The sequence below is a fragment of the Alternaria incomplexa genome (genome assembly GCF_024043165.1).
Source record: "Alternaria incomplexa strain BMP 0042 chromosome Unknown scaffold_17, whole genome shotgun sequence".
Classification (NCBI taxonomy): domain Eukaryota; kingdom Fungi; phylum Ascomycota; class Dothideomycetes; order Pleosporales; family Pleosporaceae; genus Alternaria; species Alternaria incomplexa.
The window spans coordinates 638344-653338 of record NW_026249866.1 but is presented as its reverse complement, the minus strand read 5'-3'; the positions used below and the strand labels follow the sequence as shown (position 1 = coordinate 653338).

The window sequence follows — 14995 nt, the reverse complement described above, 5'->3', positions numbered from 1 at the left end:
CCCCTCCCCCCGCGCCCCCCCCCCCCGCCCCCCCCCCCCCCCCCAATAGCGTCGGACTTGATGACTTGTGGTGTTGAAGATGGCGCTGCATTTGCGATGGGTAAGAGTGCGCTCCTAGTGAGGTTGCAGAGAAGGCGCACGACTCGGTCCTAGTGCTAACAGGGAGATGAAGGCGATATGCGGTGGCAGAGCAGGCAGGGGGTCATGTAGAAAAGGATGTCGCGGCAGTCATAGTTGAGGCGCTGACAAACTCTTCTTCGATTAAGCGGCAAGCCGCAAAGATCAACGAAAAGCAGCGCAAAGCTAGCAATGGGTGTCAAAAATTCCCAGCCGATCCGAAGACCAACTGGAGCGGTCATAGTTGTAGTTTTCAACTAGCAAAAACGCTACCTCGGACGAATCCTCACTGGTAAGCGTAAAGCCCGAGCACTTGGATGCAGAAGAGAAAGGAGGACGAGGGGCCGCGAGATTATATACTGGCTGAGAGCGCGCTAGCATCTTGGCGCGCTAGTATCATGTGACTGCGCACGTCCGCGCAGCAGCGGGCGAACTCCGGCAGAGGGTCTCTCACCCAATGGCACGAGCAGGCGGAGCTAGGCAGCAGGTCACGATTTTCACTCTGCGCAGTGTCTGCCTCATGCTCTCCTGCGGACGAGACCAACAGCAACAGATTCACGGTCGAGCTTCGATGACCCTACCTGCATCTGCGTCACTCCGCTTGCAAGTCCACAATTACTCACTGCCGTAGCTGCCGCATGCCGCATGCCGTGCGATCCTCTGGGTGGGCCGACGCACCATACCCACCACGCTTGCAAGACTTTTTGCCCTGCCAAACTTGGGCATTAGGAGTGCAAGAGTAGCGCCACGAATACGGCGTCTGTTTTGGGCAGCAATCACTGCGTCGGCACAATTGGAACAGCTTCTGTGCGTACGAGGCGCTGTGCAAAGACAGTGCCGCGATCGGCAATGCGAGACTGAGGCACACAAATTCACCTGTCTAATTCTTCTACCAGAATAATCGTCACGCACATCATATGCTAGCTTTTCGCGTTGCAATTAAAGATACTCCGAAGAACGGAGTTCGAGCTGGAACAGCTGTTCAGGACTTGTGCGACGCGCTTCTTCCCTATCACCACTATGCTTCCACGGGCGAATGCGCCGCCCCTGCGTCTTTAGCTGTCTTTCGAATTACTCGCATCCATGGCGATACTATGTATCTGGTAGCAAATACGTCACTAGCAATAGCAATTAAGGACTGGATGAGGCTCTAAGAGGAGTTCCGCCCTTGTGTGGTTATGCGCGTCCGAGTCAGAGTATCACCAAAGGATTCGTGATTGCGTCGGAAATGCTCTCCGCGTAACTGCCGGCTGCAGTATCAACCAATGTAGGACAAGCTCGTACGTTGCGAGGCTTTGTTGTACCCTCCGCGGTGACCAACACTCGCCAACGCCAGGGTGAGGGCGGACCCTTTCTCCCTCTTCGCTTCGGGGCCAAATGCCGCCCATGTTCGAATCGAAGCTTCGCTTGCGGAGGTACATGAGGATTTCAATGTAGGATCCAATACCTGTATGTGCTTATTTATCTATGCTGTCCTGTCTGCGCCTGCCTCCTGCGTCCGTGTTTACTTCGCATCACGTCGGATTCGCCATCGCTACTAACGAATAGCTCATCGACGGGTCTCGGAATCAGCCCCCTCCTCTGCACGACCTCATCTTCTCTGCATCCGCCAGCACCCCTTGCTGCTCGAAGGTATGGCTAGACCGCAGGAGGCATCATCTCACCTCATCATGTGGTAACTGTCGTCGAACATGGAAGCTTCGGCATGGAAAGAGGTACCATGAGCGCCTCCACCACCGTAACCTTCCTGAGGATAAGACGCAAGTATCGATCCTGATACATGGCCCATAGTGTCGGATTGCGCCGATGAAATCGGCGACCGGCCTGCACGGGTGTTGGAAGTCGACGATCGCACCACCGAAGGCTCTTTTCGCTTCCATAAATCCGATATATCGACGTCGTACCGCCTCGCCAGGTCCTCAAAGCAGCTAATAGCCACACGGTGCGCGCGCTCTGCCACGGGTCCTTTCATCGCCTGCAACCAGCGGATCACCTTTCTAATACAACGAATCATCATTGTAGGCTCACACGATGTCGATGTTGGGTATGAGAGACCGAGAAGACAGACAGAGATGGCTTGCATCATATGATGCACGAGACACCACCAAGGACACTGTTCATACACCTGAGGGTTGTATTCATCCGGCAGAGAAGCGACGATTGTTTTGGCAGCCTCGATACAGCTGTCCGCCATGCGCCTCGAGAAACCTGCGTCACCTGCATCCTTCCATGGTTGTCGCCGTGCAGTCAAGCACGGCCGCGTGAGCAAGATCCGCGCGGTGCAAAGCTGGAACCGGAGAAGCATGCGTTCCCGTACACACATATCGTGCGGTTCACGCAATCCTTCATGCGATCGAAACTCTGGTGGTAATGAGGAACTCCACTGGTCGAGGCGCTGGCCCAGAAGAGCGGTGTCCTGTTGTATCTCACTTGGCGACCTTATCATCGTACCTGCGGAGTACAGAGATGTCAGAATATTCTGGGATATGATGGACAGCTGAACGACAGCTCTGAAGTAGGAGCCTGAGTTGGCATCTGTTGTCCGAGACCCTATCGCCATGTGGGGAGGGTTCGCGGTAATGTTTGAAGAGGCGGAAAATGTGGGCGAGTCTGACAGTGGTGCAGTCACCGTACGCATGCCATGTGTCGTCTCCGCTTCTGCTGTTGATTCCTCTCCTGGTATTGTCATAGGCAATGGTACTGAACAGCACGAGTCCACAATGATGCTGGGCCGACCAGTAATGATACTGAGGATTCTTTCAAGTGAGTACAGACTCCACCAAGTTTGTACCAACGTCTCTCGTTTTGACGCGTTCGCAGAAGGGTCCTCGTTTCGTACATGGAGGCCGAGAGAGTAGGCCGAACGTAAAGCCACGCCAACAAGCGTCCACGCCCTGGATGAATTAGCAAGCCTGCCTTTGGGTTTAACCCCACGTCCGGGTTGCGACTTACCGACTAACCTGTCCAACACTAAGCCAATAGAATGCAAGAAGACCTAAGCCTTGGATCTGCGGCACATCAGAATGTGTGGTCAGGGAGGCTTCATTCAACCCAAAAGCCCTCGCTCTTGCGTGGAACATATTCGCATCGCCCTCTGGCCAATCTTTGTTATAAAGGTACGAGTAGTTGGCGCCGATAGCGAATACAAGATTCAGAATCGCCTGCCATTTGGGATTCAGGCCCGGTGCCTTTCCCTCACGTAGCGCCGCAAAGTACACACGAGTTTGTTTGACGAAGTTGCGCGGTAGGATCGGGAAAGAGTCGTGCACTCTGAGCATGTAGCATTGCACCAGATGCTCGGCGAAATCGGGTCGCGGAAGCTCATACGGATCCACGTAAAAGTTGACACTCACGTCATCGCAATCGGCCCAGAAGCTGAATGAGCTCACTTGCTCGCTGCTGAAAACGTTTGAGGGACGGCGTTGAGACCTCGATCCGGACCATTCTCCGTCTGTTCGTTCTTGCTGGGCGAGAGCTACTGTACGCAACCATTGTACTTCTGAGCTCTTGCCAACGAAGCCCGTCGAGCGGGCTTCGTCGGTGCTGTGCAAGTCTTCGTCGAGCAGGTCCAATGCCTCAGTTTCAAGATTCTCAAATTGGTCGAAGCCGCTCATCTCTCCACTGCCTTGTGAACCATGACTGTCGACGTCTGGTTGCGAGGGGATTGGGGTCGGAGTACGCCTCTGTTCTGACAGGTCTTCATCCATCTAATACATGTCAGCGTTCTAGTCTTATCCTTCTGCATCTTATGCATAAGATCTTTCGGAACCAGACTCACATCTTCCAGAAGGTCGGTAATCCGATCCCCATCTTCGGCGCTTACCCGGTCCCTTATTTGCGTCAGGAAGTCCGTTAATTGGTGGCATTGTTCGGTCACGCTTGAAATGTCAGCAATGCGAACAGAATTTCAATGGAGACTGGACAGACATTTTCAACCGATCTTTTCGGGGCAAGATATAGACGCATTCGCGATTCGTGGTCGCACAATGCTTGCACCTTGGCTTCTCGCCCGTGCATTTGATCTTGTGGGAACGACACTAAACATGCCGCTGTCAGAAGCCGTACCAAATTTCATGAACACTGGCCTATCGGAGAGCCTATCGGCTGAGACTCCTGTTCTTGCCAGGAGTTGTACAAAATCGAGCACCGGTCATCGGCACAAAATCTTTGTACACGATTCAGACTTACACCAGTACAGGCCCGTGGGACTCGACGCCTGTCCTTCAGTCCACTTTGTCTTTGCTCGACTCTCTGCAGCCGTGGAATCGCAACTTTCTGTTGCCCGTACGAAGGGGAGCCATAGTTTCCTTGGTAATGATGCTCCGGGATGTTCGATGCCATGATCCAGGGCAGTGTACCATGGATCGACGTGGGATGTTGTTCAAAAGACCGAACGTAATTCCAAAACAGAAGAAGACGACGCGGCAAGGGAGCGAGTAATGTGAGAACCCCAGACTACAGCGCTACCCGAGATCAACTTCGACCGCATTGAGGCTTCAAGTGAGCGGCCACTGCCAGTCCGGATGTGGACATGCAACCCTACCCACTTGATCTCACATGTACCCTGAATTGTACGCATACACGCTTACAGCTGGATGTCTGTTGAGCTAAGGTTTGCGGTTCTTCTCAGTCCCTCGGAAATCCCGTCGGGATGCTTCACCGTGGCCAATAAGCGCCTGGCTTCTCCCCAGCCCTGGCCCTCCGATCCCAATCATCAGAATTATTGTGGGTTGATGTCACTCTTTTCCTGTTAATGGTGTCGTATAGAACATCATCCAACGGTGATTTCCTCTATTTCAACTTCATGAAAGCTTTGCCACCCACAAATTCCAGTCGCCAACCGATTTCCCAACGACAAGCTGCGCGGCTGCGTGTCAACCAGGATACCCATTCAGGACTTTGGCTTCCCAGGGCGTTGTGGTCGGACCACTTCGCATGCGGCCACCAACTTCTACAGTACCGCTTTTGCCATAGACTAGGATTCTATGTGTTTATCGGAAAGTCGATCGACATGCAGAACTTAATGCCAAATCTTACATGTGGACTATTCGCCATTGCGTGTACGATCCAGGCGGAAAATACAATTCCGATATCCCTCATAGGATAAGAGTAGTAGCTGGACCACGTAATGCTTGCTCAGCAATTGTGGGAGCATGCAAATCATACTCTCGTGGGTCCTAGCTGCCAGCCTCCAACCCTGCAACACAACCAGACGTGTCAGTGGTGTTGCGGGGCAGCTGACTCGTTCGACAGAGTCGAATGGCACTACTATTCTTACTTTGAGCCTGGAACGTACGCCAGCTTGAAGTTGAAGGACGAGTCGGCTTTGCGGCACAGTAATACCGGATAACGAGAAAGTATGTACTTGTCACTTACATATGCCGACCGTTGATCGTCAAGTTCAGGTCTGTCGCTCTTTACTCGAATTGACTAGTTACCCTAGCTAGCGCAACGAGAGTCAATCTAAAGAAGCACACCCTCTGCCCCGTTGTCATATCTGAGGAACTCGTAACGAGGAAACACCCGCGCATGCTAACACTAGGACGAATTTATCGACGTGGGGCTTTCGATCGCTGAGCCTTGTCGAGCATGGATCTTGTACAGAATTGGTGTCGTGTCACCTGCGCGGCGAAACAAGAACGTTATTCAATTGACTCAAGACCTGCATCTTGAGTATGAAACCTTATGAAATGGCAAGTTGATGCATGACGTTAGGCAGGCTACATTTCGGTGGCGTCCGCAGAACCGCCAACCAATAGTAAATTCGCCACGATCAGCCCTGCACGTGGGGTCCGTCTCTACGTGCGTACGCGCCCGCTGCAGGCACGTCGCAACGGGTAAAAAAGAATTCATGCTTTGATCTGGAAAATTTGTCAAAGGATCGCATCAACGCGATAGTCTCGTACGCTGTGTCGCTACGTCAGCCTAAAAATTTCCGACATGTCAATGTGTTTCACGCTCCGCGGACAGGCATGGCACGTAGTTTTTAGTACTCCGCGCCGATCTAAACAGACGCCCCCCAATCAGTAGACGCCCAATCTTACGACTTGTGCATATCGCTTAATTCTGTACGGTAGATACGGTTTAACTAAGTCAGCAGATTCGCGCCGTCCCACAGAAGTACGATAAGACCTCAATCCTGCATCACAGGATCTTGTTCAGGATCTCGCTCTAGTCGACCTCGATCAGATCCCGAGATGCAGACCTTGATGTTGCAGTCCCGTTGCGGCTAGCCTTTCGGCAACCGGCTTTGTAAGGTTTCGGATGACAACATCTGCGCGCTCACACTTGTCCGGACGCACATCCGCCGTTCCTCCCGTGCGGTAACTAACACATACATGTCTTTCTGAGACTTCCTCATGCGACCGTTCACGTCCAAGACCGTGTGCTTCCAATTCGACCACTGCGCAATACACGATCCGCTGCTTCCTACACGCAACCATCTCGCATCTGCCGGATCTCGCAACTCTCAATTATTCTGCCGTCGAGAGCATGGTGGAAACGGGAACTATAAGACAAGTCAAGAAATCAACATACGAGCCTAGAGACGAGTCAAGATAAGCTGTGGACACCATAGTCATCGGATGCTCCCCATTTCGAAGTAGCTGAAAGACAATCGAGGCCACCATCCCCGCACATTCCTCAACAGAGCACTTGCGACTCAGTATTTACCACCGTTTTTAGCCGTACCTGGCAACGTTTATGGGGACATCTGCTCTCATTCGGTGGACTCATCGCATTCGCTTCTGGTGCTTATGGAAGCGATAGCGAATCCTGGTTGAGATGCAGCCACCGCATTGTATTAGTCTGTATCCAGGCTGCCACAGACACTAGTACGCAGCTCTTCTACGCTCATCACGGTAGATACAGAAAAGAAATGCCTCCGCAGCAGGATTCTCATGCTACGATCTTGACGAAAACAGGAAGTATTCATTAAATCCGGCATCGCGCATGGCGATTCACTTCCGCCAGTCAAAGGACCTGGCATGATACGGTAGCAGCCGCGATCGCTACCCACGTGCAGAACCACCAGAACTTTCAAGGACCCCACTGCACGTTCCTCAGCTTAAGCCTCATCCCATTCCTCGGCTTACTAGCGATTGCACCACTTACGACAACCTTCTCTTTCGGATTTTCCATTTCCAACTCGAAGCTCCCTACAAACGCCGCAACAAGCGCCCTTAGCTCGGCTCTCGCAAATCTCTCTCCTATACAGCTCCTCGGCCCATGCAAAAACGTGAGAAAACTGTAGTGGCTGTCCGCCCCACCGTTCATCGTCGCGCGCCCCGTCTTGCTGTCGATCCAACGCTCGGGTACGCACTTTCCAGAGTCCGGGCCCCACAGCTGCGGATTGCGGTTTATTGCCCATGGAGCGATCCATACCATGGTGCCGCTGGGTATGATTTGGCCACAGACTACCGTGTCTCTGATGGCGACGCGCGCCGTGATGGGAACTGGAGGGAAGAGGCGCAGGACTTCGTTAAGGACGCAGTTGAGGTAGGGTATATTCTCCAAAAGGCTGGCGGAATTGAAGCTGGAGTCCGAGAGGACTTTTGGATCAGGGATACATTGCTGGATCTCGGAGCGAAGGCGCGTTTGAACGGCTGGGTGCTGGGCCAGTAGGTGAGACGTCCATATCAAGGCAGAAGACGTGCTTTCATGACTGTACCGGTCAGCTTTGTGCACGAGTGGACTTGAAGGTAAGGGTACTAACCCTGCGGCTAACAAGGTGAGGAGTTGATCAACCAGGTTCTTATCCGACAGCTGGCTGTCGCGTATCATGATCGACAAGATGTCACGGCTCTCGGCATTGTTGTGCTGCATCTTCGCCCTCCGCTCCGCTACAAACTCGGAACAGATCCTGCGCAAATTCCTCGTCGTAACCCTGGCCCGCTCATGCAGCTTCCAGGGTAGGATGCTGACCAGCCAATGCGGTAGGACAATGTTAGCCACATAGTACCACATCTTCTCCGCGGAGGGCTCCAGAATCTCCTCGTAGTTCTTGATCAACTCGTCATCGGCGTTCAACAAAGACCCGGTATCTCGACCCATACCAGCGAGACAGATGAGGTCCAACGTCACCCGCGATGTATACTGACAGATATCCAGTACGCTATCTGGTCGCCCACAAAGCTCCTGCCTAATCGCGCTGCAGAATTCCATTGACTTTGCGCAAAACACCGGATACAACTCTTTCACATTCCTGAAGTGAAACGCAGGAGCCAACCTCTTCCGCTGAAACCTGTGCTCCTCTCCTTCACTCAACAACAAGCCCTCCCCCAGGAATCTCATCAGAAACCTTCTTGCTCGGGACGGTTTCTCGAAATCATAGCTCTTGTGCACCAGTACATCTGCCAGTGCCGCCGGCGTAGTCAGGATAAGTCTAGTAGTATGGAGAAACCCTCGCCGGAGGATGATGCCGTCATTGGGCACTGTCTTCATGGTTTGCAGATGCCAGTCCCGGCCTGACTGACGCTTCTTCAATAGCAACCGGCCGTGGCCGAAGAGCGGGATGAAGCCTTTGGGTTGCGGCAGATTGCGCAGTGGACTAAGGAAGAAAGGATAGAAAATCATGTTGTAGAAGATGAGGACGGTGTTGTGGAGGATGGTAAACGCAAGCCAGTATGTAGTGAGAGAGGTACCTGGTAGACATCCCGCAAGCAGGTAATGCGCGATGACTGCTTCGAGAGCCGGTAAGAGAATACAGTTTGCGCCGTTGAAACTCATGGTTGGGATGAAAGTGGAAGAGAAAAGAAGGGAAGAAAGAAGACACACCAGAAAAGGCTTCGACAATATTAGATGTCTGATATCGCTGCTCCTTTTCAGCAATTTCTTTGTCTTCCACACCTGCAGTCATGTGGCGCATGAGATATTTTGAGCCACACACCACATTGTCCCCGATTGGTTCGTCTTCTCCAGCCGCCGTATATCATGCAGGTCTCTTAACCGCGTAGCAACATCTCTGTTATATAACTAAACATGGAATATATCCAAGCGAAGGCGTAACTATCGCTTTGGTATTTACAAGCCCGAGCGTCGGGCGTAATAGGCAGTATTCTGAAGTCGACATTGTCATCCGGGCTTATTGTTCCTGCAGGTGCATCACTCAGCCCAGCCATGAGATCAAAACATACCCACTACTGGAACGCGATTTCAGGAGGCTGAAAAGACAGCAGATTCCCTCTTGTCACGCATCCCACCACTACACCACACTCTCCCCTCCCCTCAAATCACCACCCCTCTCCATCAACGCAACCTTCTCCTCTTCACCCACCAACTTCTTCGCCAACCCTTCCTTCCCACCCTCAGGATCCAACCCAGCACACCTAAGCACGAACTCACCAATCCACTGCTCCGCCTCGAGCGAATTCCGCGTCAACGCATGGTCATCCCCCTCGAAAAGTTTCAGTTCCCTTTCACCCTCATCCCCATACATGTCGTACAGCCTCTCCGAACACCGCGGACTCAACGTGCGATCCCCCGTCCCATGAAGAAGCAGTACCGGTCGTGGCGCAAGAGACCGTATACCCTCCGTTTCTGCAGTCTGACTAGCAACCGTTGCGCACCCCACGACTCTCTCATCTAGCCCACCAATAGTAAAGACGGGTGCGCCGCCGAATGACCAACCTACTAACACGAACTTCTCGATTTGATACGAGTCTTGTAGTTCCTTCATAGCGGCTAGCACATCTCTAACACAGTACTTGTTGCGCGCAGGATATCTGTAATCCAATCGTAACGCAGGTACGGGCTGCTTTAACGAAGCCAGTTTATCGGCTAGGGAAAGGTATATAGATGATGGACCCACGACGCCGCCACCCGCGCCCGAAAGGAGAATGGCTGCTGTTCTGCTAGACGGCGTGGCGGTTGTTGTAGGCGGTAAATGTAAGAAGCCTGGTACGGAGCCATCGGGTCCGTCTTCAACGGGTATGGAGAGGGGTTTAACGATGCATGATTTTTGGGCGAGAGGTGGGTGCGAGAGGCCTAGGTAGTCGTCGAGACGTGCTGGTCGTGAGGGTGTGGATGCGCGAGATGTGGCTGATAGTGAGGTGGCGGGAGGGGACATTGTGCGTGTTAAAGTGTCGATGTGGGCGAGGAAACGTTTCATGAGGGATAGAGTAGGGGGCATTGATATTATGAACAGAATTACCTTGCTACATAGCTGCAATGTAGTGTTCGCCACTTGCCATCTCTTGCCGCATGCTTACTTAGACATGATGTCACTCCAGAACTACACCAATCAAGTGATACTGGGTTGCGAGACTGTAAATATCAACGGCTTCTTCGATTGTTCTGCTCCGAGGACGATTTGTCTGAAAGCTGCGTTGCTCCAACGAGGAAGGGGAGCATTGTAAGGGTACGGACTAGGCCCAAGTGCGCTAGCTGATTGGGCCTTCGCTCTGTTCCTGTGACAGAGAGGAGGCACAACATCATGACGCATGCGAAGACAACAGAATGAACGCGCACGGAAGGCTCTTGGAAAGAGAGGAAATCTTACTAAGGACTACGATTATCTCCTATGCTGTAGTACTAGCGGAGCATTGCTCGTCGACCAAATGGCCAACCTCCATCAAACGCCATGTCATGCTGAGCTTTGAGCTCTCTTACCCTAAACGCCGCTTACTTGCTGGATATATAATCCATTGAACGCCGACCTGGCCATATGACTCATGAAAACTGACCCGGGCGCCGAAGTCCTGACGGGTTGCGCCCCTGTACCCACGTTGGTGTTGAAACACCTTCATTTCATCGTCACCTTTCCGTGGTCTCTAAGACCAGGGCCTCGGTCCCCGATTCCAAATCATCTACACGACCCGCTCCAATTTCCTCACTGCCCGCTCTACTTCTTGATGGATGCTGTGCAAGAACGGGCGAATCTGCACTGTCTGAGAAGTTGCCAACGCTACTCTCGCGTACCCGTTGTGCTACGCTAGCTGCGATTTTCTCATCCAGCATGGTCACCAACCGTTCGGAATATTGGTCCAGTAATTTGACCATGACCGTCTCCTCAAAAGCTTTGGATTTTATCCTTTCCCCAATTGCCCTCGCGGTAGCCGCAAGCTCCCTCTCGACCTCTTTCGCTATCTCTGGGCTAATAGTATCACTAGTGTTTGCAAGACGTTTCCTGTAGGCTCGCAAGGTCCTGCATAAACTCTCGGTCGACGCTCCGATCTTGCTAGAGTCGCTGACAGGTGCTTTCGCGCGACTTCTGGCGTCCATGGAGGCGCGACGTTTGCCGAGTTGCGGGTTTTTAGGGCTAGGTGGCGATGGGGAGCGGTTCTTGTTCTTGCGTATTGTACCCCCGCCATTCCATGCTGTTATTCGGCCTTCGCGTGAACTTGTAGGCATAGGAGATGGATCAAGTTTCGGCGTTGGAGCCAAGGAGAATTTTGATACTTTTTTACGCAGCTTTGGTGACTTGCTCCCAGTGTTCGGAGGAGTCTCTTCCACGGGGGAGCGTTGAAAACGTGCTAATTCGGATTGTGAGAATACGCGTCGTAGAGGTGGCTTGTTGGATAGCAGATCCTGGTTGGAAGGCGTATTTGGGGCGAGCAAATCCATCGACTTTGATATGTCTTGACGATTGGGAGCCTGTAAAGCCAAAGCCCATGCAAATATAGTCCCGTCTACTGCTACTGTGACCAGTGACTTCTCGCCCAACTCTTCACTCACTTGCCCAGGTGTTTCCACAAGCGCGATGTCAGAGACACCTTCAGTATGGCCCCAGTCACGAGCAACCAAAGAGCCGCTTTCATCGTAAACGCGTATCGACTTATCGGTGCTCGACACACCAGCTATTAGTGGAGCGCCCCAATTACGTGGTATGTGGACTAGAGAAGATAGAACAACGGCATCCCCACCATCAGTGTCGCATGCACGGAAGTTGCTGAGACTTTGACCTGTTCGAATGTCGAATTTGTGGACCTGACGGTCGATGGTTGACACAAGCAAGACATCATCCTGATCAACGTCCCAGGCTGACGACACTGGGGTTGCCTTCAACATGATAGCGCGTGACATGACAAAAGCGCGGGTCGTTCCACGAGCCTCCTCGAGAGACAACAGTTCGCGAACGACGAGGCTTCGATCGCTGGAAGACGAGACTAGACGAGCGCCATTTCGTGAGAAGGAAACCCCGTTAACTGCTCCCACATGCTCGTCCAAGGTTTGCAGTAGATCCCAGGTCTGCTCTAATCGGGTGAACACTTGAACGGTGCGATCTCGACTGGCGGATGCGACAAAAGTGATATTCGGCTCTTCGTGTATGGCGATGCTAGTGATTTCACTGGCGTGAGCCTTGAACTCTAATGTGCAGGTTTTGGTGTTGCAATTGATGAACCGCAGAACGCCATACTTGTCTCCTGCGACGAGGAAAGCGCCATCGGCAGAGACACGAACTGTCCGTAGCTCGTTCGGAACGGCCTCGGGATCGTCCAGCTGCTCAAGCTGTACTTGAAGCAAACCTTTACAGGATCCTTGACTCCAGAAGATGACAGTCCCATCAGCTGCCCATGTGTAGTATGAAGCCTCGAAAACGTTTGGTTGTATGAGACCAGCGTGTACTCCTAACACAGCATGCCCGTGCGCAGGCAATGTGTGGACGACGTTGCCGACGACGCCTTCGTCGTCTTCGGAGCACAGTTGCGACAGTCGAATTGCTCGGTGTGCATCGACAGTGATAAGGTAGTCTTTGAGACAAGCAATCACACCGATCTGACTGCTGTCCGTGACCGAGATGGATGGAGACTCTATGCGTGGTGGAGGCGAGGGCGGGGGAGTCAGTCTTCCGATCATCTCCTTTATGTTGAAGGTTTTGAGCGCGCCTTGGCTACCGGCGATGTGAAGTCGTCCCTTGACGTCGACTGCTAGAGAACTGACAGGAAAGCCGGCATCGACTAGTCTCGAGAAGCGATGGTCAGATTCGGTATCGTCGATGAGACATATGTCTCCCTTGTCAGAAGCCACGATGGCCTTGTTCCGGGCTATAGCGACGACGCTTGTGAATGTGGACTCCTTCAAATTCTCCAGGATACAGTTTCTCCCTGGTAATGTCTTATGGGTCGAACCTGAGAGGAACGAAACATCGCTCTGGCGCGCCTTGCTAATGCGCATTGTGGCGTTGAGGTCATCGATCTTCCAGACCTTGACATGGCGGACACCGACAGTGACGAGCTTGTTTCCCATCCATGCCATCCGATTGATGTGGCTGACGCACTTGTTGCTAGCATGCAGCGTGGCAGCTCCGGTGCGGGAGTTGATGTGCCAGATGTATAAAAAGCCATCGTTGGCTGAGCCCAAGCTAGCCAGGAAGCGCGAGTCGGGGCTGAAGGCTACGCAGTTGACGCCGAAGGTGTGATCCGAGAGAGACGTGAGGGGCGTGTCCGAGGGGGCGTCTGATGAGGCAGAGAAGATGAGTACACGCGGTTTGTAGCCCGTCTGGAATAAGTTAGGATGATGCAGCATGAAGTCGACAAATGTCTCACCTCTCCGACGGCGAAGAATTTCCCGTCAGGACTGAAGCTGACACAGGTTGCCGCCTTGATCTTCTCTTTCATGTTCCAAGCTCTGTTGCTCGGCGAGTCTGCCCAGTCGGGCGCACTGGGCGACGGGAGTGGTGAGCCCCCGAAGCCGGCGTCGCGCAACGAGACGGCGGTGCGGTTGCGACTCTCGTTCTGGGTCGGGGTGGATGGCCCGCCATAGATGGAAGCCGAGGGATTGATGGGGTTGGTGGTCGGGCGTGCGCGGTAGAAGCGCTGGGTGACACGGCCTTGGTCGTCTATGCACGCAATGACAGCGGCAGCACCCGCCGTGTAGCCAAAGGTGCTCGCCGACGGCAGGCTGTCAAAGGCATTGGCCGAATTGGTCGTGGTGCCGATGACCTGGCGCAAGGCAAGGCTGGCTTCGGCGCGTCCAGCCTTGACGGGCGAGCGCGGGGTCGTCTTGAAGAATGGGGAGGGAGAGGGATTGAGCTTGATGCCGGACCCGATGGCTGGGCTCATCATCCGGGGATTGGAGGGCGTAAGCGACATCGCGGCCTCCAGGTCAGTGGTGGAGGAGGTTTGCGATGGCTAGCAGACATCTCAGAAAGACGTCATGGCACTAGGCGCGCCTGCTTGCTGGGGGAGGGCGAGGTGAGGTGAATATCGCGTGGTTGGTAGGGATTCTCTGCTGCGACTGCGGAACGGGGATCCGGCCGCTATCAAAAAAGGGACGTGAGCGCGCAATTGAGCGGGGTGAGTGCGGTCTAGAGTGGTGACGGTGAAGGGGCAAAGAAGCTGCAGCTTGGGCGGTCGTGCATCAGACGGCGACGCGCATCTGAGGGTGAATTGGCTCGACGGGGCCTTTGTTTGGGCGGTCACGACACGCAAGGAAGCGACGATCTACGGCGCGAGGAACAGGCGGAGTGCAGCTCGCTAAACCCTATCACCATGCATCATCACAATCTCGTCCAGCCACACCAATTTCCCCAGGCACTCCCGTCGACTTCGCGACTTGCACAATCTGATGACATCGTGAGAAGCTCCGATATGCAGGGCTCATCGACGCAGGTGTCCGGCTGTTGTGCGACCCAGTCATGCATCTCCCAGGTAGCCCTGGCACGTCGGACCAGTACCTGCACCGAGTGCTGCGACGTGGCAGAGTATACGTGTGTACACGCCGTGCAATAACAACTTCGCATAGCAACGAGCGAGGTTGAGAATATCCACATGCTCTAGTGTCCACCGCGGGCGGCGCAGTGGAGTATCGCGTTGGAAAGGAACAAGTGCAGCATTCGAAAAGTGGGGCGCACACATGTACAAGTCTCATCGGTGTACCACAAGACAATCTCAATTACGCTATCATGGCAAGAGCAGGACGGAACACTAAGTAGGAGCTT

The 14995-nt window shown here is 53.4% G+C and overlaps 2 protein-coding genes across 2 annotated transcripts; both read right to left on the bottom strand.

Annotated features, from left to right (window-relative positions):
- Positions 1-3065: 3065 nt before the first annotated feature.
- On the bottom strand, positions 3066-3824 carry J4E90_009852 (uncharacterized protein; the record flags this gene model as incomplete). Its single annotated transcript, XM_051439370.1, has 1 exon — positions 3066-3824. The coding sequence occupies one exon, from the start codon at positions 3822-3824 to the stop codon at positions 3066-3068; it is 759 nt and encodes a 252-aa protein (XP_051286974.1).
- A 7045-nt stretch (positions 3825-10869) lies between these two features.
- On the bottom strand, positions 10870-14147 carry J4E90_009851 (uncharacterized protein; the record flags this gene model as incomplete). Its single annotated transcript, XM_051439369.1, has 2 exons — positions 10870-13554; positions 13602-14147. The coding sequence occupies 2 exons, from the start codon at positions 14145-14147 to the stop codon at positions 10870-10872; spliced, it is 3231 nt and encodes a 1076-aa protein (XP_051286973.1).
- Positions 14148-14995: the final 848 nt, after the last annotated feature.